This window comes from Rhipicephalus sanguineus, chromosome 5 (assembly GCF_013339695.2).
Source record: "Rhipicephalus sanguineus isolate Rsan-2018 chromosome 5, BIME_Rsan_1.4, whole genome shotgun sequence".
NCBI classification, from domain to species: Eukaryota; Metazoa; Arthropoda; class Arachnida; order Ixodida; family Ixodidae; genus Rhipicephalus; species Rhipicephalus sanguineus.
In genome coordinates this window covers 205223205-205249862 of record NC_051180.1, presented here as the reverse complement: position 1 = coordinate 205249862, position 26658 = coordinate 205223205, and the positions used below count along the sequence as shown (strand labels likewise).

Sequence of the window (26658 nt, the reverse complement as noted above, 5' to 3'; positions counted from 1 at the left end):
TCAAAATCCTTAGGTTACGAGGCCTTCGGATTCTCCAATCGTTTCTGGCGCATGTAGCACGCAAAACCATAGCCTTTGAGATTTGTTCTATTTATTTACACGGAGCGTCTTTTTGTTCACTCTTCGCGTTAGACTCAAAAACCACATGTGCACAATGCATTTACAGCACATGGGCTCCGATCTCGGAGCTCATGTGCTGTTATAACATTATATATATAATGTTATGTTACTGCCCTTGGGCAGAGAATTATGCGGGGATTTTTGGCGAAGCATGCGGGGAAAAATGCCTGAAATAGAGAATTTTAGTGCCTGGGGATTCTTCGGTGCGGGACGGAATATCACTGCGTCTCGTTGCAGCAGTCGAGTCAGTCGTATGGCGCCCAAGCGGCCCGGTGATGATTTCAAGGCAAGCGGTTCGGAGAAGCGCCCCAAGAATGCCGATTCCCGCGATACCATGGCGTGGTCAGTCGAACGGCCGCAGGCGTTTGACGAACACAATTTGGAATTTACAAAGTGTCCACTTTTTTATCCAAGGCAGTATCAAGGCGTAGCGTGGCTTTGTGGTGAGTGAGTGAGTGAAACAACTTTATTCGGTCCACAATAGACGCGAGTAAACTCAACGTCACCTGGCTAGGTCCACTAGGGGACCGTCAGGTTAAACCTGACGGCCCTCGCGCGGGCCCTCTGGACGGCCAGGATATGAGAGGTCTGGTCCTGGGCCTCTTCATTTCCGCTTGAGTGAAAGGGGCACCGGCAGAGGCGCAGCCCCACAGGACATGCTCGAAGCCCGCATAACCACCACAAAGGGGGCAGTCCGGGCTTGGGAACCGTTCAGGGTACATTGTGTGCAGTGCCGCAGGGCTCGGGTAAGTGCTTGTTTGTAGCAGTCTGAGAGTAACAGCTTGGGCCCTGCATAGCGAAGAGTGTGGTAGAGGCAACACTCTTCTTGAGAGATAGTGGTGCTTGCATTTGTCGTTGTACGAGCAGAGAGGCTCGGGTCGCCCAGGAGTTGACGCGTTACCCGGTACACGGTCAGTCAAACCTCCTGCAGCCGAGTGCGCCTCCCCGTTGGGATTGAGCGTGTCACCCTCAATGGTTCCAAGGTGCGCAGAAAACCAGACCAATGAATGATTTTTGAGGTCTTTGTCTTTGTGAATGATCTGTAGGACCTGGGGAGCCACCATGCCCATCTGAAAGGCCTTGATATCGGCCTTGGAGTCTGAATAAGTTATGTCATGCACACCGTCCATCAACGCAAGAGCAATGGCAAGCTGCTCTGCAACGCTGGAACTAGAAGTGCAGATGGTAGCGCAGCTGATCACTTTGCAATCACAGTCGACGACCACTGAGGAGAAGGCTTCTTCTTGAGTGTACAAAGCAGCATCTACAAAGCAGGCTCGATCCTTGTCCAAGTGGGCACTGGCGAGCAACCGTTTACCCCTGGCTCGTCCTCGTGCTTCGTTGTAGATTGGATGCATATTGAACGGCCTCCGGGGTATGGAAATCTTGGATCTCACGTCGATGGGCAGCTTCACAGCGTCAGGACCGACAACCACGTGGTTGCGTCCCAGCATGCCGATTATGGCTCTACCCGCTGGGGTGCCAGACAGTCTGACAAACTCTGAAAACTCTTGAGCTTCGACAATTTCTTCGAACATGTTGTGGATTCCCAACTTGAGGAGGTCTTCCGTGTGCGTTCGAACGGGAATGCCAAGAGCCAGCTTGAAGACTCTGCTAATTAGGGCATTGATTTTGTTGCGCTCCGACACGAGCCAGTTGTGCATGGCCGCCGAATAAGCGAGGTGGCATAGTACGAATGCGTGGATAATCCGAATCAGATTGTCCTCCCTGATTCCGCGGTGTCTGTTAGCGATTCTTCGAATCAGTCCTAGGGCGCTTTCGGTCTTGGAACAAATGCGTTTGAAGGCGGCTCCATTGGCTCTATTAGACTCGATAAACATTCCTAGGACCCTGATAGTGTCCACCTGCGGAACTGGGGAGCCGTTATCGGTGAATAACGTAATGTGGCTCTCCGCTGCTGGTTTCCAGGACCGGTGAGAACCGCCTCTGGGCCTCTTCTTATAGAGTAAGAGCTCAGACTTAGCGGGCGAGCACCTTAGCCCGGTGGGGAGGAGATAGCGCTCCGTAACATCGATGGCTTCTTGCAAAGCACTCTCGACCTGACCCTCACACCCACTGAGAGTCGTCCGCATAGATCGTGTGGTTAATGTTCGGTATCTTGTTCAAGGCCCTCGACAGGTTGATCGTGCAGATATTGAACAGCGTCGGGGAGATCACCGCCCCCTGAGGTGTCCCCTTTGGCCAGATCCCACGTGTTGTGGGAAACGCTTTAATGCGAAGTAGTCAGTGAGTACTTCTATGCTGTATTTGATGTTTTTGAGCCAAGGGTAATGAGGTGGATCGACTCGTTTTTGTAAGTATAGTAGCTGTGTGCACATCGTGGGCTTACTAGGCACGTCGACAACACTGGCGTTTAAGGGGTAACTTGCGGTGTGACGTAACGTCAGCCCTCACGTTAGAGTAGATACGTAGTATTATCGAAACTAAGTGCACTTTATGATGCACTCATGTGATGTTATACGTAACTTTCGTTAATGTATTCCTCCGGGGTCGAGCAATGGTTCAATATAGCTTGCTGAACCACAGGATTACATGAGTAATGTTTATTACACTGCAATAACAGCTTAGCCAACACTGGAAGCACAATGGGCGTTAACCTGACATGACGCCTGTATCGCAGGATGACATATGTAGTGTTTATTGCTTTCTTGTAAAATTTGATAGCCAGAACAAGACTACAATTGACGTTGCACCGACATTACGCGTGCATAGGCTGTATTCAATGCGAAGCTTTTCTTAGCGAACCTTTGGCCCTTTCAACGTTTCTATCTATCTATCTATCTATCTATCTATCTATCTATCTATCTATCTATCTATCTATCTATCTATCTATCTATCTATCTATCTATCTATCTATCTATCTATCTATCTATCTATCTATCTATCTATCTATCTATCTATCTATCTATCTATCTATCTATCTATCTATCTATCTATCTATCTATCTATCTGACTACGACTTCGTTCTCTCCTGGCCGAATCGGTAATGGGATGTATACCAAAATTGCTCTGGCATAACACGACCGTATTAGAAATATAAACGGCAGGTCATAACATGAAAATTATGAAAATCATGTCATAAACAGCATGATTTGCATGCCACGGTCCTGGGGCTCTTGCGACCGTTTCGTTAACTTCATATATACCAACATTGGTATGGCGTGACAAGTGTTCACGACAAACATAAGCGACAAGTCCTAACATGCAAATCATGGCACGCATGTCATGTACAGCATGATTTACAACACAAGGTCTAGGGGCGCTCGCAGCCATTTAAATGAATGGATATATAAGAAAACTGGTTTGACGAGATATTTCTTGTATGGCGAACATAACAATGACGTGACATGAAAATTATGAGATGCATGTCATGTACGACATGATTTACATGCCACGCTCGTGGTAAACTCGGGGCCTTTCGCTAGCTTAATATACACCACAGCTGGTATTGCGCGACGTGACTGTAATTAAAACATAAATGACAGGTGGTAACTTGAGAATCATGACATGCATATCATTTTGAGGATGTAGATGCGGTCACTGACCAAGTCAAGGTGAAGAACACACAGACGTTTCGGGACCCATACGGGTTTCTTGTTCACACTAAGCATGCAAGAGCCGTGTGCCACTTTTTTTAGATGCGAAGCAGCTTTTGCGCTGGGCTTTGTCCGTAGTTCCATTGGCGACCGTCCACTTTCTAAAACCTACCATAGCCATCTGTAACATATTCAACGCGCGCTCGCGCCAAGGAGAAGTCTTCTTCGTCTTGTTCTTCGACCGCCTGATGATGATACGTGCAGAGGACTCCCGGAATGCCGTATGCTGTCGTAGCTTGGCGTAACGCATACAAAGCCACGGTAAGACGATGTGGCCTCTCCCCCTTACACGCTCTGAGCAATCATGTGATGGCGTCGGTGAACGAGATTCTGCAGACGCGTGATGAACCAACGCGTTGGATCCTACTCAGAACGCGCTGGCACGCGCTAGCGCGTTCGGCCCTGTGTAAGGGGCTGGGTAAGACGCTACGGCCTCTCCCACTTACACTCTCTCAGCAATCACGTGACGGCGTCGGAGAACGAGATTCTGCAGACGCGCGACGAACCTGTGCTACAACAAGAGTTCGGGACGAGTAAAAGCAACAGCAACTACAGTGAATTCATGGTGTGCTTCACATGCAAGGACGCGTTAACATCGGGCAAGGTGCCCGTGATGAACGGAACTTAAAGTCGACCCATGCGCTTTTGGCATCCCCACAGGGTTGCCTTTAGTGGGAGATGGTGAAATTTTTTATGCTAATATGTGACGTAATGAACGGGTGTAACTCGCAGATAGATTCCGATGTGTCCTGTTGATAGTGTCCTGAGTCGTCTGGATAAAAAGAGATTCCAAAAGTAGACTCGTGGTTAAATTCTTTTCCTTCGCTATAATAGCGGCGTTGTCCCAATCGATGAAGTGACCGTGGCTATCGGCCTGCTCAGCAAGGGCGTTTGACGCTTTCTTGTTGTTGCTCACGTCCCTTTGATGTTCCTTTGTTCTCCTAGTGAAGTTGTTCGCCGATGTAACTGCAGCTGCAGTCTGCGCATGGCACCTTATAGACAAAACCGGGGTATCGTTTGCTGTCCAAGCGATCCTTCGCGTTCACAAGCCGATTCCTAAGCTTGCTGGTCGGCATGTGCGCAACGCGAAGGTTATATCTTGAAAGGATGCGGCTTAGGGCTACGCTGACCCCAGGAACATAAGGGACGCCGGCGCGTCTTCGAAACGACCTGCCCTGGGATGGCTTGGGATGGGCGACACGAACTTCATTCTTAATAAACTTCTTCGGGTACCCGTTCGTCACTAGTTCTCGATGTATTGTTTGAAGCTCTTTCCTCATTGTATCGTCACTTGAGCAAATGCGTGTTGCCGGCGTCAACAGGGAAGAAACAACGGATTGCTTGTAGCAGGCCGGGTGGCACGAATTGAAATTCAGGTAGTGTCCGGTATGGGTTGCTTTCCTGTGCACAGTACAGGAAAGGCTAGTTCCTGTACGGCTCACCTGGATATTGGTGAAAGGAAGGCCGCTGTCATACTCATATTCTGCGGTGAACTGTATGGCGGCTTCTATATAGTTGAGCAGACGCAGGAGCCGTGTGGCATCACTCTATTGACAATGCAGAAACAGTCGTCAACGTAGCGGACGAATATCTTGGCCTAGGGAACAAAGTCGGCGAGCGCCTTCTGTTCACTGACCTCCATGACCAAGTTTGCTGTAGTAACGGTGATGGAAGCCCCCACGGCAGTTCCGTGGATCTGCTTGTAACACTGCTCGCGGTAGGTGAAATACGTGTTGCTTAAAGGGATACTGAACAAAATTTTCGCCGCCAAGATAAATGACTCAATTGAAAGATTGGGTGCTGAAATTTGTTGAAACAACCTTCATTTCAGCCAGAGACTAGCAGAAAATAATGAATTTAATGCATTTTTCCCGAATTGGCGCGTCTAGCGGCCGCGCCGCGAACTAAAGAGGAAGTGACGCGAAACTCCGCGGATAGTGACTCGCCAACCGTGCTCGCAGCAAAATCGCTTACCAATCGACATCGCAAGCCGCCACCCGCTGCCGCGCGTCTCTCTCAAAACGTGTTTTCACGGAGGAAAGTCGGAAAGGTGTTCTCCGTGCGTGTTCTCAACCGGCAGCCAACGACGCCATTGCCGCGCTCTCGGCCGTATATTTGTTTTCTCGAGCGGAGCTTGCGCCCACGTCTACGAATTTGCCGTCTGTGTTGTGTGCTGCTACGTAATGTGAACGGTGAAGCACCTGACACAACGCAGAATGCCTCAACGCTGTTCTGCGCTAGGGTGTGCCCTGTCATACCTTTCCAACAGAGCCGAAGCTTCGAAGGATATGGATTCGCGCTGCGCGCCCATCGCAGCCAACGTGGGTGCCTTCAAAGCGTGACTTTTTGTGCTCCGAACACTTCGAGGATAGTGACTATCAGTTACTGTGTAAATTGCTGGTCCCGGCTGCCGACCCACGTTGGGCTACGGCGGCTCGTCTGGCTCGTCGTCCTTGCTGTCGCTTGACACAGCAGAACGGTCACACGCATGTGGTTGTATTTGGCGCATCTGTTTTGGAGGCCTGTAGAACTCGGAGTCGCAATGACCGCTCGTGGAACCACTGTCACTCGCACCTTGCATCTTTGCGCTCTCGCGACACGCTCGGTAGTTGTAGCGGTTTCTGAGGAATAAGCGCTATTTTGTTTCCTATGTGGGGAAAAGAGGACAAGGCTCAGCGCCACACCAGCCACCCTCGGTTCTTGAGAGGAGAGGTGGAGAAAGGGAAGTGGCAGGGCAGGAGAGAGCGTGCCAGTTGCCCCCCTCTTGCTGGAGCACTCGACGTCACGTCCGCCGACAAGCGCAGTGGCATGCAGCCGCCGCGCTCTCACAATCCACTAAAAATACGGCCAACTGCTCGAAATTACGTGAAATAAACGTTGCGTACAGGAACAGTCGTGTCGTCCGAGTCGAATGTAAGTGTTTTCGTAGCTTTTTCATATTTTTGTTCAGTATCCCTTTAAGGAAAATTCCAGTAACTCACACAAGTCCGCTACCTCCAACGGTGTGCGCTCCGCAAGCGTTTCGTCCGCCAGCAGGTCCCCTCTGCATGTTGCTACGGCCAAGTCGACAGCGACTGAAGTAAAGAGCGACTTGACGTCGAAAGACACCATTACGTCGTCTTCACCCACGGCAATGTAGCGCACTCTTTCCACGAAAGCTGAGGAATCGCCTAAGTGTGTAGCTGTTTTTCCGGCAAGCGGGCCCAACACCGTGTAGGTAACCTGAAAGTCGATGCAGCGGTGACATGGTGAAGTAGACGATGGGCCGTAGCGGAATCCCTGGCTTGTGTACTTTTGGTAGACCGTAAATTGCGGGTGCAGATCCATTAGTACACCGGAGGTGATAGTAAAGGTTCTTATGCTGAGGCGGTACAAATTGGAAAATCTTCGAGAGCAGTTTCTGCAGCTTCGTTTGTAGGCTTGTCGTGGGACCTTTCCGCATCGCCACGTAAGTATCGCCGTCCCAGAGCAAATCTATCATCTTCTGATCGTACTCACTTCTGTTGAGTACCACGACGGCGTTTCCCTTGTCCACAGGAAGTATGGCAGTGGAGGTATGTTCTGGAGGCCCTTGATTGCCTCTTTTTCGGTCGGTGAAAACCAGGCACGAGGGCCGTGCGTCCGCCACTTTGACAGCACACCGACAGCGCGCGTTTGAGCTTTATCCCTTACTTCGGGAGGAAGCTGTGTAACGGCTCGCTCCACGGCGCAGGTCACTGTCGTCGGTTTCGGTGAAGTCCCAGAACTGAAGATTAATCCTTTGCGTAGGACGGCCACTTCCGATGCAGTAGGTTTATACGAAGACAAGTTGAGAACGACGGTTTTAGTTTGGGCGTCGCCCTGTGGCCTGAGTGCGTCCAGTTTGCTTTCTTGCGACTTTCTGCAGTTGCGTTCCCTCAGCGTCGCCATGAAGTTGGCGCGAAGCTGCACGTCTGGGAAGTCTTCAACAATGACGTGTTCCAGCTGACGCCTTGCGAAGAACGTTTCGCGAAGAACGTCGCGAACACCGTCCACAAAAACGTCTATCACTTTCCATGGGCTTCGCTGAGGGCTTCCGCAGTTAGATAGCGTCGACGCCTTTGCCTCGTGGAATGCGACGACTAGTTTTCCTGGTCGCGTGGGACCGGACGGGGCCGCATCGCTGACAGCGAGCGGCGTCGTGGTGACGGTGAACGGCGGGTAGATGGTGCTGGGCGAGACGTCGGCGACAGAGGCATGGGTGGGTCGTAATATGGGCGGTCCGATTGGTTGGTGGCAGGCGACACGTCTCTAGGCGGCTGCACGCGATTGCAATAGCGCGCCACGTGGCGGGCGTAACCGCATGCGAAGCATATGGGGCGGTTGTCAGGTGTGCGCCATCGGTTCGCTGGGGCAGGGCCCACCCATGGTACAGGACGGGATTGACGGGGCGGCAACTGATAGGACTGCATGGTGGGCTGCAGTCGTGGCCTGCGCGTGACGTCGGCGTAGGTGACCGGTACATCCCCGTCGAAGGAGTGAGGTCGGGCGGAAGCTTCGGCGTAAATGGGTGGGGCAGCCGTAGGGATTGATGGGGGCGTTCTTGCTACAACTTGGGCGTCTCTCAAGGGTGCAGGAGCCTGATGGTGCTGGTGGTACTCGGGCATGACCTCCGCGATTTCCTGCTCGATTGCGCGGCGGAGGGGAGGCAGAAGGGTGGTCGACGGCTGTTGAGCGTACCCAGGGCGAGCAAAGTCCAGCAGAGAGAATTGGCACGCTATTTCCTCGCGCACGAATGTCCTGATCTCTGCGAGCAACGAGGAGTGGTCAGATATGGTCGACAAGGCAGCGAGCTCGGCGTCGCGTGATGGAGAGCGACGGGTCATCGATCGCTGCCAGCGCAGCTCCTCATAGCTTTGGCAGAGCGTTATGACCTCTGCCACTGTGCTGGGGTTCTTGGCGAGCAGCATGGTGAAGGCGTCATCGTCGATGCCTTTCATGATGTGCCTGATCTTGTCAGAATTGGACATGGTGGCGTCGGCTTTCTTACAGAAATCGTGGACGTCTTCTATGTAACTGGTGAATGATTCACCGGCCTTCTGAGCACGTTCACGCAAGCGCTGTTCGGCCTGCAGCTTACGAATGGCAGGGCGGCCAAACACGTTGATAATGGCGGTCTTGAAGTCGGACCACCTCGTAAAATCGGATGCGTGGTTGTTATACCACAGGCCCGCCACACCCGCGACGTAGAAAACCAGGTTAGTCCATTTTCCTGCCTCGTCCCATTTATTAGGGACACTCACGCGCTCGTAAATCGCAAGCCAGTCCTCCACGTCCGTACCATCGGCGCCCGTGAAGACTGGAGGGTCGCGAATACGAGGGACAAAGGGACATGAGTTCGGTGCAGGAGGGGCCGTTTGCTGGGAGGCGTCTTGAGGCATGGTAGGCGGCAGGATACGGGATCGAAGAGCCAGGGGCATCGAGTGAGGGCCGAAGTTGTTGTGAAGGCCCAGTACTCTCCACCAAATTATAAAGAGGTTTATTAGCGGGCACTCGGCGACGATACTCGACAGCAACAGACAAGATGGGGCCGACTCTCAGCACGAGGGGCGTGCTCTCAGAAAAGAGGACGACCCACTAGAAGGCGCTCGAGAGGACGACCCATTACCGACTACGAACGCTTCGCTACAACCTTGACTTCGTCAGTGACTGCATCTACATCGTCATCATGATACCTGACCAGACGAACTTTCGTCGAACTTCTGACTACTGCATATCATTTACGTCATGATATACTTTCGGCGCTCATTGTCTGATCGCAGCCGTTTCGCGCGCTTAATATACAACAAAATTGGTATTGCGTGACGCGAATGTATGACGAACGTAAATGACAGCTGGTAACACGAAAAGCACGACATCCATGTCATGTATGGCATGATATACATGCCACGCTCATGGCGCACTCGCAACCATTTTGCTCTCTTGAGCTACACCAAAATTTGTATTGCGCGATGTGACTGTATGACGGACGTAACTGATGGGTGGTAACATGAAAACCATGACACGCATGTCATGTATGACTGGAGTGGATGTACATGCCATGGTGCACTTCCGGTCGTTTAGCTAGCTTGATATACACCAAAATTGCTATTGCGTGGCACGACTCTGTGACCAACGTAATTTTGAGGTGGTAACATGCAAATCACGATATGCGTTTTGTGCAAGACATGATTTACATGCCAGGCTGATGGTGCGCTGCTGGCTGGTTCGCTATGTTGATATACACCAAAATTGGTATTGCGCGACGTGACTGTATGACAAACATAAATTACAGATCCTAACATGCGAATCATGACATACATGTCATGTACGGTGGGATCTACATGATACTGTCATGGTGCGCCTCCGGCCGTTTTGTTATGTGGATATGTACCAAATTGGTATGGCATGACACGCGTGCGTGATGAACATAAAGGATAGGTCATGCATGGTATATACCATATTGTTTGTCTCGTTAAAATGGTATATATTTCATTGTACATGCATGCATGGCAAACATGCGGTATGTAGTGAACTAGATGTCATGGCATGTATGATTTCATTTGCCTCAAAGACAAACAAGTCGATGTATGCAGCTCTTTGCTAGGTGCTTCGCATTACATCGATTCCCACAGTGCGTGAGATCTGCCGCATTTTTCTATTTGCATGGTGGTGTTCCTCCGCCAGTTCCTCTTAAAGGCTCAATATGTATATCTTGCGTGTTTATGTAATCCGCATATACTGATAAATCACCAGCTGCGAGTTAGCGCTCGTATTGCGTTACGTTTATTCGTCTCGTCCGTCTGCGCGCTGTTTTTCCCATAATATCAATATTGTATATACCAGTGCAATGCGAGGTTAAAAAGCTGTGTATTATAAATCCATCCTTACTGCCATACGTTTGCATTGCAGCGCCGTTCCGAATTCTGAGGCATACTGTTAGGCTCGGCACTCACCGCGGTAGCTTAGTAAGTGGAGTGTCGCGTAACTCGCGTTACTAAGCTCGAGGACGCGGGCTCGACTCCTGGCCGCAGCGGCCCAATTCGATCGGGGCGAAATGCAGACAAACCCGTGTGGTTAGGTTTATGTGCATGGTAAAGGACCCCATGTGGTGTAAAGTAACCACTGCGCCGTGCCTGGTAATCGTAGTTTTTTCACATAAAACCCGAGCAGTTACATTATATATTTCTGTGAGGGTGGCCACAGTTCTCGGGGCTTATGAGAAGTTTAGAACGTAAGATAAGGGGGAATGGTGGGTACGAACAGCATACGCCCTGAGCATGGTGGCAAAAGGCATCAATGAAATCGACGCATCGCATACCTGATCTCCCTTCGGGCCAGGCAGTCCAGGCAACCCTGATAGACCTTGTGTGCCTTGCATGCCTTGCTCGCCTGGTTTTCCATCCATACCGGGCAGGCCCTGGCCACAATGAACGTGTAAGCGTCAGTATATACATTCGTTGTGTTAGGGTAAAATAAAACATTGCGTACCCAACGACACACAAACACACAATTTGAAAATATGCCGACGCACTTTAAGACGACTCGACCAAATGCAAGTTGTCCAGTACTGCATGAAGCAAGTCAGACTATTTTTTTTGTGTTCTGCCTAATTGCTTATTTAGACAATACTAGTTACCTGAGACCTAAAGCATTAAAGCTGGGCATAACAACCTGAGTATAATGTTGTAGTTCGGTTTGCCAGACGCACAACAATATAGTGTGAAAATTTCTATGAAGTTTTGGCGTTCATTTGCTTCCTGCAGATGCCCGCGAAACACAAAAGAAAGATAAAGTACCATGCAACATGCCCACTTGCGCGCTGTAATTGCAGTACTTCCTAACGTTTCACTTGCCCCCGATCGTATATCCCAACAAAGCACACCATCTTCCTCGGGTCTACCGAAATGACCCGAATGTGTAGCTCCCAAAATTATGTTTCTTAAAGGGCCCCTAACCAGATTTGACAATCTTGAGGTGACGAGCGCAATGCATACACTGGACGTTCACAATCACGTCTGCGAAAATTTTCAACGAAACGCGCCGCGAAAATGGGTCAAATTTTAAGCTAAACGCTGCTTGCCCTGCTCGCGGGAGCGCGCCCGGAGAACGATGGGATGGCGTACACGATGCAATCGCCCTACGTAGATGGTAGTGTTGTGACGTCGGTCCTATACGTAGACGTCTGTGCTCTGACGTCGCCAAGAGTAGCACGTGACACTGCAATAATTATTTCACATGACATGTGCAGTTTGTGTATCTTGCTGCTTGACTATATGAATAAAAGTTGAGACAAAAAAAATCTCGGCAGACCCCACGCGTTGTGGGAATCGGTTTCATGCGAAGCAGTCAGCGAGTGCTTCTATGCTGTATTTTATGGCTCTGATCCAAGCGTTACGAGGTGGATCGACCTGTTTTTGTAAGTGTAGGTGCTGTGTACACATCGTGGGCTTACAAGGCACGCCGACAACTGCGTTGAAAGGGTCACTTATGGTGCGACGTAACGTCAGCCCGCACGTCAGAGTACATACGCCAGGTTTCTCGAAACTAAGTGCGCTTCATGGTGGAAATCTGCGAATACCATACTTCACATTCGGTAATGTATTCTTCCGGGGTCTAGCAGTGCTTCAATACAGCTTGCTGAATCATTGAAATACAAATATAATGTTTATTAGACTGCTATAAAAAACGGAGCCAACACTGGGACCATAGACGTTAATATGGTATGACGCCTGTATTGAGGAGTACATGTGTAGTGTGTATTGCTTTCTTGTAAAATTCGATAGCCAGCACCCCAACCCCAATTGACGTTGCACCGACATTACAACTGCATAGCCTGTTTCTCCAAACCATAGACCTGGCTTCTCCTTGGCGCGAGCGCGCGCTCGATATGTTACAGATGGTTATGGTAGGTTTTATAAAGCGGGCGGCCGCCAATGGAACTACGGACAAAGCCCAGCACAAAAGCTGCTTCGCATCTAAAAAAAAATCCACAGCATATCCACGGGGTGAATGAGGATGAGTGGGGTGAAGCTCCGGAGGTATTTCATCGGTAAACCGTGAATACTCGGAGCGAAAGTGAAAGCGCAGCAACAGCGAGTGGATTTTATTACAACGGTCCCCCTAGCGTACGTCGCAGCACTAAATCGAACGATTGCCTTCCACCAATGACACGCGCCATATGTGAATCTTTCGGGAACTCTACCCAGTACATGATGAACGACGTGAGATTGGGCGTGTTTATACTAAAGGGTCGATGAGAGTCATTGCGACTTGCAGCTCACTTTATTTTACATGTATACGCTGTGAATTTTTATTCTTTAATCACACACAGGTAAAATATCATACAGGCACTACCTTGGAGGTCAAAATCCAGTGCCTATATATACGGGGGTGGTAAGTGAACGGTTGTGCAGCGCGAGCGGTCGGTTTTCCAATCAAGAAACTCGCTAGCAGACGCCGCCTGCGTCGGCCTCGCGAGGCGAGAGAGAGGGGGGGGGACTAGAGCACGCATCTGCAACGCATCCAGCGCGGAGCGTCGGCGTCGCGAGGCGAGAGAGAGGGGGGGGACTTTACCGATCGGCGCTCTCCTGTTGCCGATCCACCTCGCCCATTGCCGATCGGGCGAGGTGGCTACATACTGCTACTACAGAGGAGGGAACGACCCACACCCTAAGGAGCTTCGCCCCTAAAAAATTTGCAGTGGCTTACCTCGGCTATGCCAGGACATACGTAGCATTAGCAAAGGTTCAGTTGATTATTCTTAGCTTTCCAGATTTTCTACGATTATTAGCCTCCTTCTGTTCATTCTTCGTACGCTGAACCGCTAATTGCCAGGCAACTACTTCGGGATCCGATGAGATAAGCTTCTCGGCTCTTCTGCGCCGTCGAGCAGCATTTGCGCTCTCCTTCTCCATGGCGTTACCCACCTGCAAACGCCAGTCAAAGGCGCTATCAAGCGGCTCCAGCGCAGTGTCCGACGACGACTGCACAGCGAAGGCGAATAGCCGCGCGCGCGCCGGCGCCAGTGTGTCTGCCATGGCTACAACGTCACTCCTCTCGAATGCACAGACCAGCAGCGGCGAGTCGCGCGCGCCGGCGCGAGTGTGTCTGCCGCGGCTACGACGCCACTCCTGCCAAACGCGCAGACCAGCAGCGGCGAGCCGCGTGCGGCGGTGGCGGAGAGCGCGTGAGATGTCGGCTACGGTGAGCCAGCTGTGTGAAATCACTGATCCTCGCGCATGCGCAGCAGGGCTCATGAGGATCCACGCGAAATTGGCTCCGGCTAGGCAAGTGTAGCTAACGCCAAAAAAAAGTAGCGGCTGTGCAACGCCGCTCGCGTGCTCGGGCTGGCTCGGCACGTCATGCGCAGGTGACCATGAATGCGCTTCACGTGTTCACGCGTATGTGTCAGGAGATCCTCTGGCTCCGCTGCCGATGAGAGCAGGGAAGGGATTTGGCTTGCGAAGGCTACACGGGGCGAGTGGCCAGGGTTTGCAGCTCGCCTCCTCGCATCACGGTTTCGTGCCGCTACTAATTACTGTTTTATATGCGAAGCAGCTTTTGCGCTGGGCTTTGTCCGCAGTTCCATTGGCGACCATCCGCTTTCTAAAACCTACCATAGCCATGTGTAAGATATTGAGCGCTCGCTCGCGCCAAGGAGAAGTCTTCTTCGTCTTGCTCTTCAACAGCCTTGATGATGATACGTGCAGAGCGCATGCTCGCGCCAAGGAGAAGTCTTCTATGTCTTGTTCTTCGACTGCCTTGATGATGATACGTGCAGAGCAATTTAGGGGCCAGGGCTACTGTATGCTGTCTTAGCTTGGCGTAACGCAGACAAAACCACGTGTGCTGGCACGCGCTAGCGCGTTCCGGCCTGTGTAAGGAGCTGGGTAAGGCGCTGCGGCCTCTCCCCCTTACGCTCTCTCAGCAATCACGTGATGGCGTCGGGGAACGAGATTCTGCAGACGCGCGATAAACCCGCGTGGCGTGCTCCAACAAGAGTTCCGGACGAGTAACATTAACAGCAACTACAGTGAATTCATGGTGTGCTCCACATCCAAAGACGCGTTAACATCGGGTAGGGTGCCCGTGACGAACGGAACTTTAAGTCGACCCATGCGCTCCTTCGCATCCCAACATGGTTCCCTTTAGTCAGAAATGGTGAAATTTTTTCTGAGCTCGTAATGATCCGATTTGAAAAATTCTTGCGACATACGGTAGCGGCTGCTAGGGTGTCGCCCCCTGGGTCCCCCTGCGGCTTAGACTGCTCAGGACCATGAATAAATGTTCTTGACTGACTGACTAATGCTCTTCATTTGGCAAGCAACAACTTTCAGTGTCCAACTAGAATTTGCAATGCGGCCTGGTGAGGGGCCCTCTAAGCATAGAAAATGAGCTCCAGAAAAGTCATTTCAGAACCAACTATTTTCATAAAAACACCATCAAAACAAATCAGCCCCCACTGATCCCCTAAATACTCTTTTGGTAGCAAAATACTTGCGTGAACAAAAAAAAATTCGGCAGATCCCACGCGTTGTGGGAATCTGTTTCATGCGAAACAGTAAGCGAGTTCTTCTATGCTGTATTTCATGAGATGGAGACATGCGTTACTATAGGTGGATCGACGTGTTTTTGTAAGTGTATTCATGTTTAAGTGCAGTAGCTGTGTGCACATCGTGGGCTTACCAGGCATGTCTAAAACATTGGCGTTTAAAGGGTAACATATGGTGCGACGTAACGTCAGCCCTCACGTTAGTGTACATACGCCAGTATTATCGAAATTAAGTGCACTTTAAAGTGCAATCATTTGAATGTCATACGTAACTGTCGTTAATGTATGCCTCCGGTGTCGTGCAATGCTTCAATATAGCTTCCTGAATCATAGGAATACAATTTTAGTGTTTATTAGACTAATGTAAAAGCCGAGCCAACACAGCAACCACACACGTTAACACGACATGACGCCTGTATCGTAGGAGTACATCTGTAGCGTTTATTGCTTTGTTTATAATTAGATAGCTAGCATCACAACCACATTTCACGTTGCGCCGACATGACGCCTGCAGAGGGTGCTTTTCCAAAGCAGTTTATAGATTCTAAAAAAACAGGGCGTGCAAACACGGACACAAGAAAAAAGTCAGGACACCACAAACGCGGGCGTTTGTGGTGTCCTGACTTTTTTCTTGTGCCCGTGTTGCGCACCCTGTCTTGTTAGAATGAATACTTACCAAATAACTCAGCTCTCTGTTATTCTTAGCAGTTTATAGACCTTGCGAGTTTGAGTTTGAGTTTGAGTTTATTGGTGGCATAAGGGTTAGTTACATAGTACGTGTATACAGATGAGGGTCCCAGAGTATAAATACTGAAAACGGGACCCTCAGTTAAAAAATACAACAAAAGTGGATTTTAAAAAGTAGCAGAATATTAGCAGGTGGTAAACAAGCGAGAACAGTTAAAATAGCAGATGAAATAACAGGAAACCAATAACATAGAATGCAAAATGCTAAATACAATATGGAAAGCAATAAATACAATATAGAAAGCAATAATAGACCTTATGCAAAATTGCTGCCATCTAGTGGCCGCAGTGAGCATTTCCGCCATGTTGAAGGATAAGCGCGCTCCGCATGTGCACACACGGAGCGTACTTATCGACGTGTGGCGGCTGAGAGGAACGGCAATGCCGACATATTTTCGTGTGCCGTGTTGCTGAGATTGAGGAAAATGGAATGCTGAAAAATGGTTAGGAAACTAGCCTCCGTGTGTTATTAGATTTTCTTGCGACCGACGGGAAGCGGCAGATCGTTCCGTTGCTCCGGCTACTGCTTACGATTAACGCCGTATTTACGTTCGCCGTTCTTAATGGATGCGGTATGTGACAGCATCGGCACTCATCCGAGAACACTCTTTCGTGTCATGCCAGAACGAGACAGTTTTCGCGCCGTGTACTTTTGCAGGAACAGACAAACCGACTTCGTGTACGAGCTCCAAAGCTGCATCGCGGCTACTCGCGCATGCCTGCGCTGCTGTTGACAGCAGGGGCGTAGCCAGGGGGGGGGGGGTTCAACCCCCCCCCGGAAATGTTCAATTTGCTGGCGTATATATACACGCGCACATAGAAATGCACGCACGAACATCGATAAAGTATGGTTTGACCCCCCCCCCCCCCCCCCCCCGAAAAATATTTCTGGCTACGCCCCTGGTTGACAGCATTACTTTGTTTATTTCATTTCGATAACAATTACATGTTAGACAGACGCGTCATCGATTCTCAGCGAACGAACTGATTGTGCTGGAACGTGTTGTTTGTAGTTTGTTTTCGATTGTGTAGTTTAAAAAGGTAGCGTCTGGCGGGGTGCTTTGCGCCCGTATTGCTTCACTATGCGTATTTTTCAAGCATTTCATGTGCTGTCACTGCCGAATTCAGAGGGGCGGCCCGTATGGCCTGACACCCCCTCCCCCATACTTTCTTTTTTTATTTATACCCTAAGAAGAGCACATGTCAGGTTCTCCCAGCTGACGCTGATCGCCCTTCGGAAAAAAATCCTGTATCCACCCCTGTGTGCTATGAAATATTAAGAGATGCTTTTGTGTGGCACTTTTCGTATGAAACTGAAAAAACATGCTGTTCCCGCAGATGTGTTACATTCGACCATCGGTGCGCTACCGTTGGTTGCGCGCTGAGATGGTTTCGTAAGCGTTCAGTCGGCGACGCAAAACTGCCTTGCTGCAACGGGTTGAAATTGTAAGGCTCGAGTAGGCCCCGAAAGCGACGATGTGAACGCGAATACTCTTGGCGGATCGTGTTATTTACGAGCACAGGCGTGCGCAGGGTTCCCCATTAAGGGGGGCAAACGTTGATCGCAGCGCCCCCCCCCCACCGTATTAGGTGAGTGTATGGGGCATATTTCGCCCCCCCCCCCTCTTAGGTGACCCGAAGGGTCAATGTACGGGGCAGATTTCGCGCGCCCCCCCTGTTAAGTGATTAGGGGGGGCGGCCGCCCCCCCCCCTGTGCGCACGCCTATGTTTACGAGTACATGTCGGAAGGCAATTCAATAAAATACTAGCTAATCGGCGCCTACTTCTTGGAGTAACTAACGCGTTTCATGTTCACTTTTCACGTGCGTGAAAAGCGGACCTTTCTTTTTCTTCGTTCAGCGAACTGGGAGCGCAGAAAAAGACAAAAAAGACGAAGCGAGGAACCACATAAGCGAGGAACACATAAGCTTCGTCCTCTGTGTATTTTTCTGCGCTCCAAGTTCGCTGAACGAAGAAAATGAATTACCAACTGGCCCACTTTTCGATCCTCCTGCGGACCTTTCTTACATTTTAATCGTGCGGTAGCTCTATGCAAAACATACATCAGTGACTACATTGTTTCAAAAACAACAAACAGGACAGCGGTTTTTTTTTAAATAAGATGCACAATACATTAGGTCGACGTAGCTGTCCCTTATGAAATACACTATGAAATGGGTCAACAGCACATTCTCACCGTCATCGCTGTGCTCAGCCGCGTCGCGCGCCAATGCCTCCTCCCAAAATCCTACACCACACGCATGATATTCCGATAGCTATATAACAACACTTCATTCGCTACACTAAAAACAGACAAAATTTATAACCAAGCGCAAAGCTTCAGTCTCAGCGATGACCGGCTTACATGTGACTCGGTGACAAACATCTACCTTCTTCTCGTTGCCAGGTAGTTCTTCACACGTAATAATTGCCAACGTAAAAACTAGGAAATGCCGGTAACATGTACAGGCTCGTCTGGCATTTTTATGCCCCGATTGCCGACTATCAACGCAGATACAAGCAAGAAGTTATAGCAGCGATAGCAATACGATTCGGACACAAGCCTCCAACATGGCGCCGAATTAGTAGTTTCGTCAAACCTCCTACAGATGGCAGCAATTTTGCATAAGGTCTATAATAATAATAATAATAATAATAATACTATACAGGGCAAAAACTAGCAAGAGGCAAGAACAGTTGAAATACAAGATGAAGTGAGGAATACAATAAAATAAAAAGCCAAATGCGAAAACCAATATACAACGCAATGCAAAGCAAAGTCAAATACAATACAATGCAAAAAAAAAACGGAATGAAAGTAGAAGAAGGCACAAAAATAAAATAAAAGTGAAGAAAAAAAATGAAAAGAAATGAAAACAGCTTATAGAAGAAACAAGAAAATCGCAAATAAAAGGAATGAGGACAAGTCCAAAAAACTATATACGTTAACTAAGGTGAGTAATCAAAAGAATCGCCGAGAAGTAAAGAAGACAATAAGCAGCGCTGGTGAAGAAGACAAACAAGTCGAGGGCGGCAAAGAGCGATTAGTGGTCATCCCGTAATTGCATAACGTCTCACATCGGTTGAAAAAAGTTGCATCAGGGTATGGGGTGCGGGTTGTTTTTTCAGCCAAAAACAGAATGTCAGAGATTTGCCCGGCAGTGGAAAGGTTGGCCACAAAGAAAAGCAGGGGAAAAACAGATGGTTGTCAAATAAAACATGGCAGGAGGAATGTTGAGTGCAAAAAAGATGTAGTGTACGATATTCCTTTCACATGTGGAAAGGAATACGTGGGTCAAACAGGACGTTGCCTGAATGTACGCCTTCGCGAACATGAGAGTTCACTAAAGGGGGCCCCGTCCTCGCACTTAGCGATGCACTGCAAAGAGTGCACCTGCCAGCCAAAACTTTGTGACACAGGGATAATCGATATGCACAGAAAGCGAACGACAAGAGAGATAATTGAAGCATTTCGAATTAAGAAAGGAGGTGAGAAGTGTGTTAGCCAGGCGTCTGTTCTGCTAACCGATTCGGAATTTGCTTTTTTAGATATAACGTCAACCAGTGCATTTTTTTTCTTGTTTTGACGGTGGGGGGGGGGGGGGGGAGGGGCTTTACACGTGTTTACTTGATGTATGCGATGGGTTATCGTAGTGGTGTTTTGTTGATTCACTCTGTGATAACAACGGTGGTGTGTGGTGACGGGGATGCATGTTATGCATATATAAGATTGTTCTTTCCACAACAAAATTTTCAGTTGCTAGTAAGCGCTCCGTCCTGTGTCCTTTCTGAGTCTTCGTACATATCGCGCTTGTTTCATCATGAACCTATACCAACACGCCCAACTGGCAGTCATCCTAAATGTAATTTCTAGTACAAAGTGTTGGAACTTCGTCTTCATCAGCCTAGCAGACGCCGTTAATCATCATCGTGAGTGCTCCTCACGAGCTGCGGCTCGCTCGAGGGCACGAAACCATCTTTTCTTCTTCATGTTCCATTAAAGTGTTCGTTCGGACGTGCCGTCTGTTCTTCTAAACGACAGTCTGGTAGTCGGCGGACCTTGAGGTCCACCACATGGTGCCGAAACCCAGCGGGATCTTCCGAACGACGCCTCATCGATTCAAGGTGTCGCGTTGCGACCCCTGAGCCTTTGGCGAAGAGTTCCCGGCTGCCGACTGACCCATGGAACGGCTACTCCGACGACGCAAGTGCTTGCGCTCGCAACTGGATGGCATCGTCCAAGAAGCGGAAGACCTCCTACGAGAACCAGAGCTGTCATCATCACAGGTCAGCGTTTCAATTGACCGAATCAACGCGATCTACGCACAGATAACGAAGATCGATGAAAGCCTAATAGACGAGACGCCTGACGAGCTGATCGAGGCAGAGATCACAGACGCGAGCAAATATGGCGACAAGATTGTCACATTGACGGCAAAGCTTCGCTTTGCGACTCTGAACAACCAGTCGTCTCAAGCCTCGCGCCCGACGACGAGCCAAGCTTCCGTCAGTTTCAGGTCGAGACTGCCGCAACTAGAACTGCAGAAATTCGACGGCAACCGACAAAAATGGCATCGATTTTGGATGCAGTTCTCGACGGCCGTGCACAACAACGACGACCTTAGCGCTGCCGAGAAATTCAACTATTTGAGTACGCTTGTCACTGGAACTGCCGCTGCAGCCATTTCCGGACTCCAGGCAACGGGAGAGTGCTATGAAGACGCGATAGATATCCTCAAGAAACGCTTCGGGGACGAGAGGATTATCGTTCAAGAACATCTTCGAAGCCTCTTAGATCTCAGGCCAGTTTTGTCGTCTTCTAGCACCACCGAACTTCGAGACCTCTACGACGAAGTACAAGTACATGTGAGGAGTCTCAAAGCGCTTGGAACAAGCCCCAATACATACTGCTCCATGCTACGGGAGATTCTCTTGCGAGTCATACCATCCGACTTGGTGCTCAAGTATCATGAACTTCACAAGCCGACGACAACCGCGGTATCAACGATGCAAGCGCAAAGGGACCCACAGGACAGGACGACAGAAATCGAGAAAGAGCTGCAAGATCTTCTGGAGTTCCTCGAACATCAGCTTCAATGCAGGGAAACTCTGGCGGCGTGTGCGTCCCCAAGAAGACCTGACATCCCTAAACCAACTGGAGAGATACCGCGAAGAGTTGGGCATCGTACCATGTCGTCAGTAGCGTCTCTGCAATGTGTGCTGGGGAAGCCTGATACATGTCTGTTTTGTAAGTCAACGAAGCATCGTACCGAAGTCTGCGACGACGAAACGAGTTTGACAGTTAAGAAGCATATTCTCACCAAGGCCGGGCGGTGCTTTCGTTGTCTCAAGCAAGGTCACCTGGCACGAGACTGCAGGGGAAGACAAAAATGCGACAGATGCTCTCGACGACATGTAACATCCATGTGTGACCCGGACTACCGGAAGAAGGCAAACGACGCTTCTGCGACAGCAGTCAACCTCCTCTCGGAACAAGCGAGCCCTGCTATATTATTACAGTCCTTGACAGCCAAGATAGCAGGCACGATGTCTTCAAGGTACTACAGGGTACTCTTCGATGGAGGGAGTCAGCGGAGCTTCATCACCATCGAAGCATCTCGCCAACTTGGCTGCCAGCTGTTACAAGAAGAAACGGTGACAGTTGGAGTTTTCGGAGGTCCCAAGACGCAAAAAAAAATGAGAAGAGTCCGTGTGAGCATTTTCGAAAAAGCCACGAAGGAACCGATTATAATCGACGCTTTAGAAGTAGAGGACATCTGTAACGAGCACATCCCAATTCCAGACGAACAAGTTATAAAGAAAATGGAAGAGAGTGGAATGGATACACGAGCACTTTCTCTAGAGGGAGACAACGGAAATTCCGTTGCGCTACTAATAGGCTCCGACCACTACTGGAATTTTGTGACTGGCGACGTGAAAACCGTGTGCAACAAATGGAAGAACCTAAAAGCTGTGCAGACTAAACTAGGATGGACTGTGCAAGGGCCAATTCCTTTCCCAAGCAACAGCACTCAATGTTCCACTGTCATTGTACTTCGGACATGCGTAGAAGAGGACTGTTCTTCTGACGCTCTCACAGATATTTGGGATCCGGAAAGTTCACTCGGTGGGGATGATGAAGAAACTGCGTCGGGCAACAAAATGAGGCTACAAAAGTTCACTATAAATCAGACGAAAGAGGACGGCCGCTATAATTGTCGAGGCCTTATAAGGTTGATGCGAAGGTTTGACAACGACCACTGTCACTTGGAAAATAAGAACAAGATCATTCGTATGTACCTGGATGAAGGACCAGCTGACAGATTTCAAGCCTACAGGATACCTCGAGCATTGAACAAGAAATACCTTCGTCGTGAACCGGGTGGCCAAAATCCACAAGCCAACGGAGCCTTCATGCGGCGCTTCCACCGAGGCAAAGAAAATCCGAGAGACTTACAGACAAGAGAGATATCAGCAGAGAAGCTACAGCAGAGAGGGCCGCGGTGGCAGGAATCAAAATGGATCGGGGATTCTTCAAGGTGGCCAGAAGACTCTGGTCAAGACATGCGAGCAGAAGTTCCAGAATGTGCCGCCACGACATTGACTCATGCTGTCAGCACGAAACCACCATTAGGACGACTAATTGACACGGAGTGGTTCAGTTCTCTTATGGATGCTCTACGATTCACCTCGTGCTTAATGATCTTAATGATATGCAAGAAAAAGCTGACAAGAGAGCCGACTTCATCACAGGGGCTTTTTGACTGAACTTCAAAAGACTGAATGCTACCGGATACATCTCAGACTAAGGACACCTCGTCGACAACCTGACGTGCCTTCAAGAAAGGCACATTCATACGATGACCCAGGTTAAGTTCATGTCGACAAGGGCAGACAAGTTTGTGTAAAAGGTCTGCTCCGCTTCCATTCGTCTGCCGGGCGGAGCCATAGTCAACCGCCCTGTTCAGCTGCTATACCCATTCTTAGTCGAGTAACGCCATCTGTTGGGCGCGGGAAGATGTTGGAACTTCGTCTTCATCAGCCTAGCAGACGCCGTTAATCATCATCGTGAGTGCTCCTCACGAGCTGCGGCTCGCTCGAGGGCACGAAACCATCTTTTCTTCTTCATGTTCCATTAAAGTGTTCGTTCGGACGTGCCGTCTGTTCTTCTAAACGACAGTCTGGTAGTCGGCGGACCTTGAGGTCCACCACACAAAGGGCTCTTTTCCGTGTGTTAATAACGTCTTCCTCTCTAACCCTGCAACCATCACCACGTTGATCGCTCTCTATGTGTGCAAGATTCTCGTTGCCTCATGGTACAACCGGGCGTCACTCTGCCCACCGGATGTGCAGGTTTTGTGTGGTTTACTGGCTCCTACTCGTGGAAACAGCAGACGTTTATGCAAGAAACTGGCTTCGGAATGGAATCATCAGGTTCGGTACTTCAAGGACTGCTTGCGAGTGGCCTGTCACAGTCAAAGGTGGAAACGGTTACCGTCGCTACCAAGAGTGGTTGCGGATTTCGGAGAGTGCTACAGAAACCTTGTGGAACCAGGCACGGCAAGGCTTACCGAAGAAGACGAGACACACAAGGACGGAAGGAAAGGTCATGGTACTAGGCGATCTTGCCTTGCCCAACCATCATGAAAGACTTCTACAACACGGTCCGAAGTTCTGTGTTGAAGCGGTTCTCTCCCGTGCCGAGAAGGTGGAAGTGGCCAGGTCTGTGGCAAGTCGAGTGAAGGACGAGGACAAACTGAGGTGCAGTACTGATTGCGTAAATGTGTTTTCATCTAGCAAAGAAAACCAAACATAGGAAAGAAACTTGGACCGGTGATTAAGTTTCTGTCCAATAGCGGTAGTCGTATCGCTGTTTCGGATAAGGAGGGCTTCTTTGTGATTTTGCCGGGGAAGGTTTATTTGGAAAAGGCCCAAGTTGCTATAGATAAGAATTTCCGGAGAGTTGAAGAGAAGGCCAGTCTTGTAAAACGTCGGGCCGTTAGGAAGCTAGCGGACTTGAACCTGAGCAGGTTATCTTCAGCCGTGAAAAACGAAAAGGGTCTGTTGCTAGAAGCATTTTTTACGGTAAAAACACACAAGCCAGACCGTCCGTTCCGTACCATTGTATGAGAAAGGGGCACTTGGCTACACCTAGTGTCTGGTTTTTTACAAAAGAATTTGGATTCGCTCCGTTTTTTTTACCCGTTTTAAGTTTCGAACTCCATGGAAGTCGTAGGCTACCTAAAGGGGGACAGTGAAGTGGTTTGCGATGCCTTCACTATTGATGTTGTCGATCTATACTATTCCGTTCCGCATGGTCCTTTGCTACAAAGTGTAAAAGAGTGCATCACAAACAACAATGATGAAGTGGCTTTTTGTAACGCCAGTGGGGTGTCCGTAGAAGGTTTTATGGAAATTCTGTCAATGTATCTAAGTTCCACGCTAGTGGGGTGGAGTGACAAAGTGTACGTCCAAAAGGATGGAATTCGTATTGGGTCTAGCGTCGCTCCGATCCTCTGCAATATTTTTTTCAGCAAACTCGACACAGCTATGGAGAAAGAGCTAGAGGGCATGGGTCTGAAGCTATTCAGATTCGTGGACGACTACCTTGTTTTGGTAAACGATAATCCGCGCACGAGCACGCTAGTGAATGTTTTGAAAACTTTCAAGAAAATTGGGTGCGGCTTACAGGATACCTTTGAAGTGCCAAAAGAACGACGTATTCAGTTTCAGGACCTTGAAATTAAGTTTTGTTCTTTTCACACGTGTTGGATGTATCGCACAGATCTGTAAAACTTTGCTCAGCTATCATTCAGCTCATTCAAAGATAGTTAAGAACGGGATCGCCACTTCATGCATAAAATCCGCCCTCACAAAATCATGTGTACATACACTCTTATTCAAGTCCCGTATAACGTCCGGCACATAAACGGCCCATTTTTATTCCACCACAAGGTACTCCATATAAGCGGCCCTTCAACCGCCATTAAGCGTGACAAATTCTGCGGTGACGGGCTGGGCCCGCTATATGCGGCCGCGAGCGGACGCAACGCTTATATGGGGCCCGGTGTTTATTGACGCGAAAAGGTCTCGAGCGGACGCAACGCTTATACAGGGCCCGTTGTCTTATGCGGGAAATTGAGATCGGCGCCGCGGCGAGAAGCGAGAGAGAAACTCATATATCAACAGCGCCGAGCGAGCGTGCTCAAGGCTCGAAGTCCACGTTGACGTCGTGGTCGTGTAGTGTTTCCTGTGTTGGCGCCGAATGCGGCCGGTGAACTCGAGATAAAGCCAGCGCCTCCCCGACCTTCGCCGACCGTATATCTTATTACGTGCGAAGCACGTGCGTTGGAAATACAGCGGCCGTGCCGAGTTACGTCAGTCGCCTCTGCTGCCTCGTTCGCCTCGCAACGTTTTTGTTTAAAGTATACAAGTTCGTATTGTAGACGTGCCTTTGTTTCTGTTTACTCGTGAATACGCAGTATTATCACGCAAACAACGCCCGCGACGTCTACAAACTCAACGTGCGAAGGAAGTTTTCACCTTTGATCGCGTTCTCTCCCTGCTCACGCTGCTGACTTATTCCCCCTACAGTTCTCTCTCCCATGCGCGTCGAGCGGTGTCCGTCTCTTTTGCGCCCGCTCCTTGCGTGATCTCTGTTTTCGTTGAGAATTCGGTCCCGCGATCGTCTTGGCGTGCTTCAACGTTTCGGCAGTGCCGATCAGGCCCTGCTGCGTGGGATGTACACCTCGACCGACGTCAAAGGCATTCAGAGAAGAGCGTGCAGTTATGATGGCACGTGTGAGTGCGATGTGAGTGTGAGTGCATCAGATTGGATTGCTCGCGTACAGCCGCCAGCCAGGGGAACCAGGCGTGCCACATCAAGTTGCCTGGTGCTCCTACTGCGGGCACTGCCCCGTGAACCATGCACGACTGGGTGAGTTTATTTCGATGCTCCCAATTTTGTGTTGTGCTGTTAGAAACAAAGCACCGCTCCTAACGAGTCTTTAGATCTGTGAAAGGCGCATCGGTAGAGCCTCTTGCTCGGACCTTTTCTTCGAAATGCATGAAAGTCGCAAATTGTCAGAAAGCGAAACACTGTTGCTCACTATTATGTGGTTCGCGAATCAAGAACAATATCAAGCAGCATCTACAATTGTGCACCTGAAGCGGATCTATCTCTCATATATTGCTCAAAAACGGAATCAGTATTGTACGTGCATGACTGTCGTAAAACGTTCGTAAACAATGTAACTATTTATCTGCGTTTCGGTACTGCAACAGATATAACTTAGATATTTGTTTCTGGTGGAGAGTTGATAAATTACAATTAAGTCTATAGCTAGCTCATTCCATTGAAGAATTTTCTTTCGCACGACAATTTTGTCACAATTATGCAGCAATTTTCAGTGCAGCATATGAAATTAAAAAAAAGCTGTTCTATGTCTGACCAGACGACAAATACATGTTTCTCAAGACCACGTTGAAAGGAGATATTCAGGGTAATTTTATGCCCAATTATGCTATATGCAAACACAAAATACTTTTGAATACAAGAATGTTTTTCTGCAAAAGAGCTTTAATTTCAGTGAAAGAAAGACAATATTCAATAAGTAGGTGGTG

The 26658-nt window shown here is 49.4% G+C and overlaps 1 protein-coding gene across 1 annotated transcript in view; it reads right to left on the bottom strand.

Annotated features, from left to right (window-relative positions):
* Positions 1 to 26658, bottom strand: part of LOC119394579 (collagen alpha-1(II) chain) — a gene marked incomplete in the record, with an annotated part of 1710759 nt that overhangs the window by 564483 nt on the left and 1119618 nt on the right. The window contains 1 exon segment of the mRNA XM_049415838.1: positions 11056 to 11154. Within this exon segment, the coding sequence (XP_049271795.1) occupies positions 11056 to 11154 (99 nt within the window).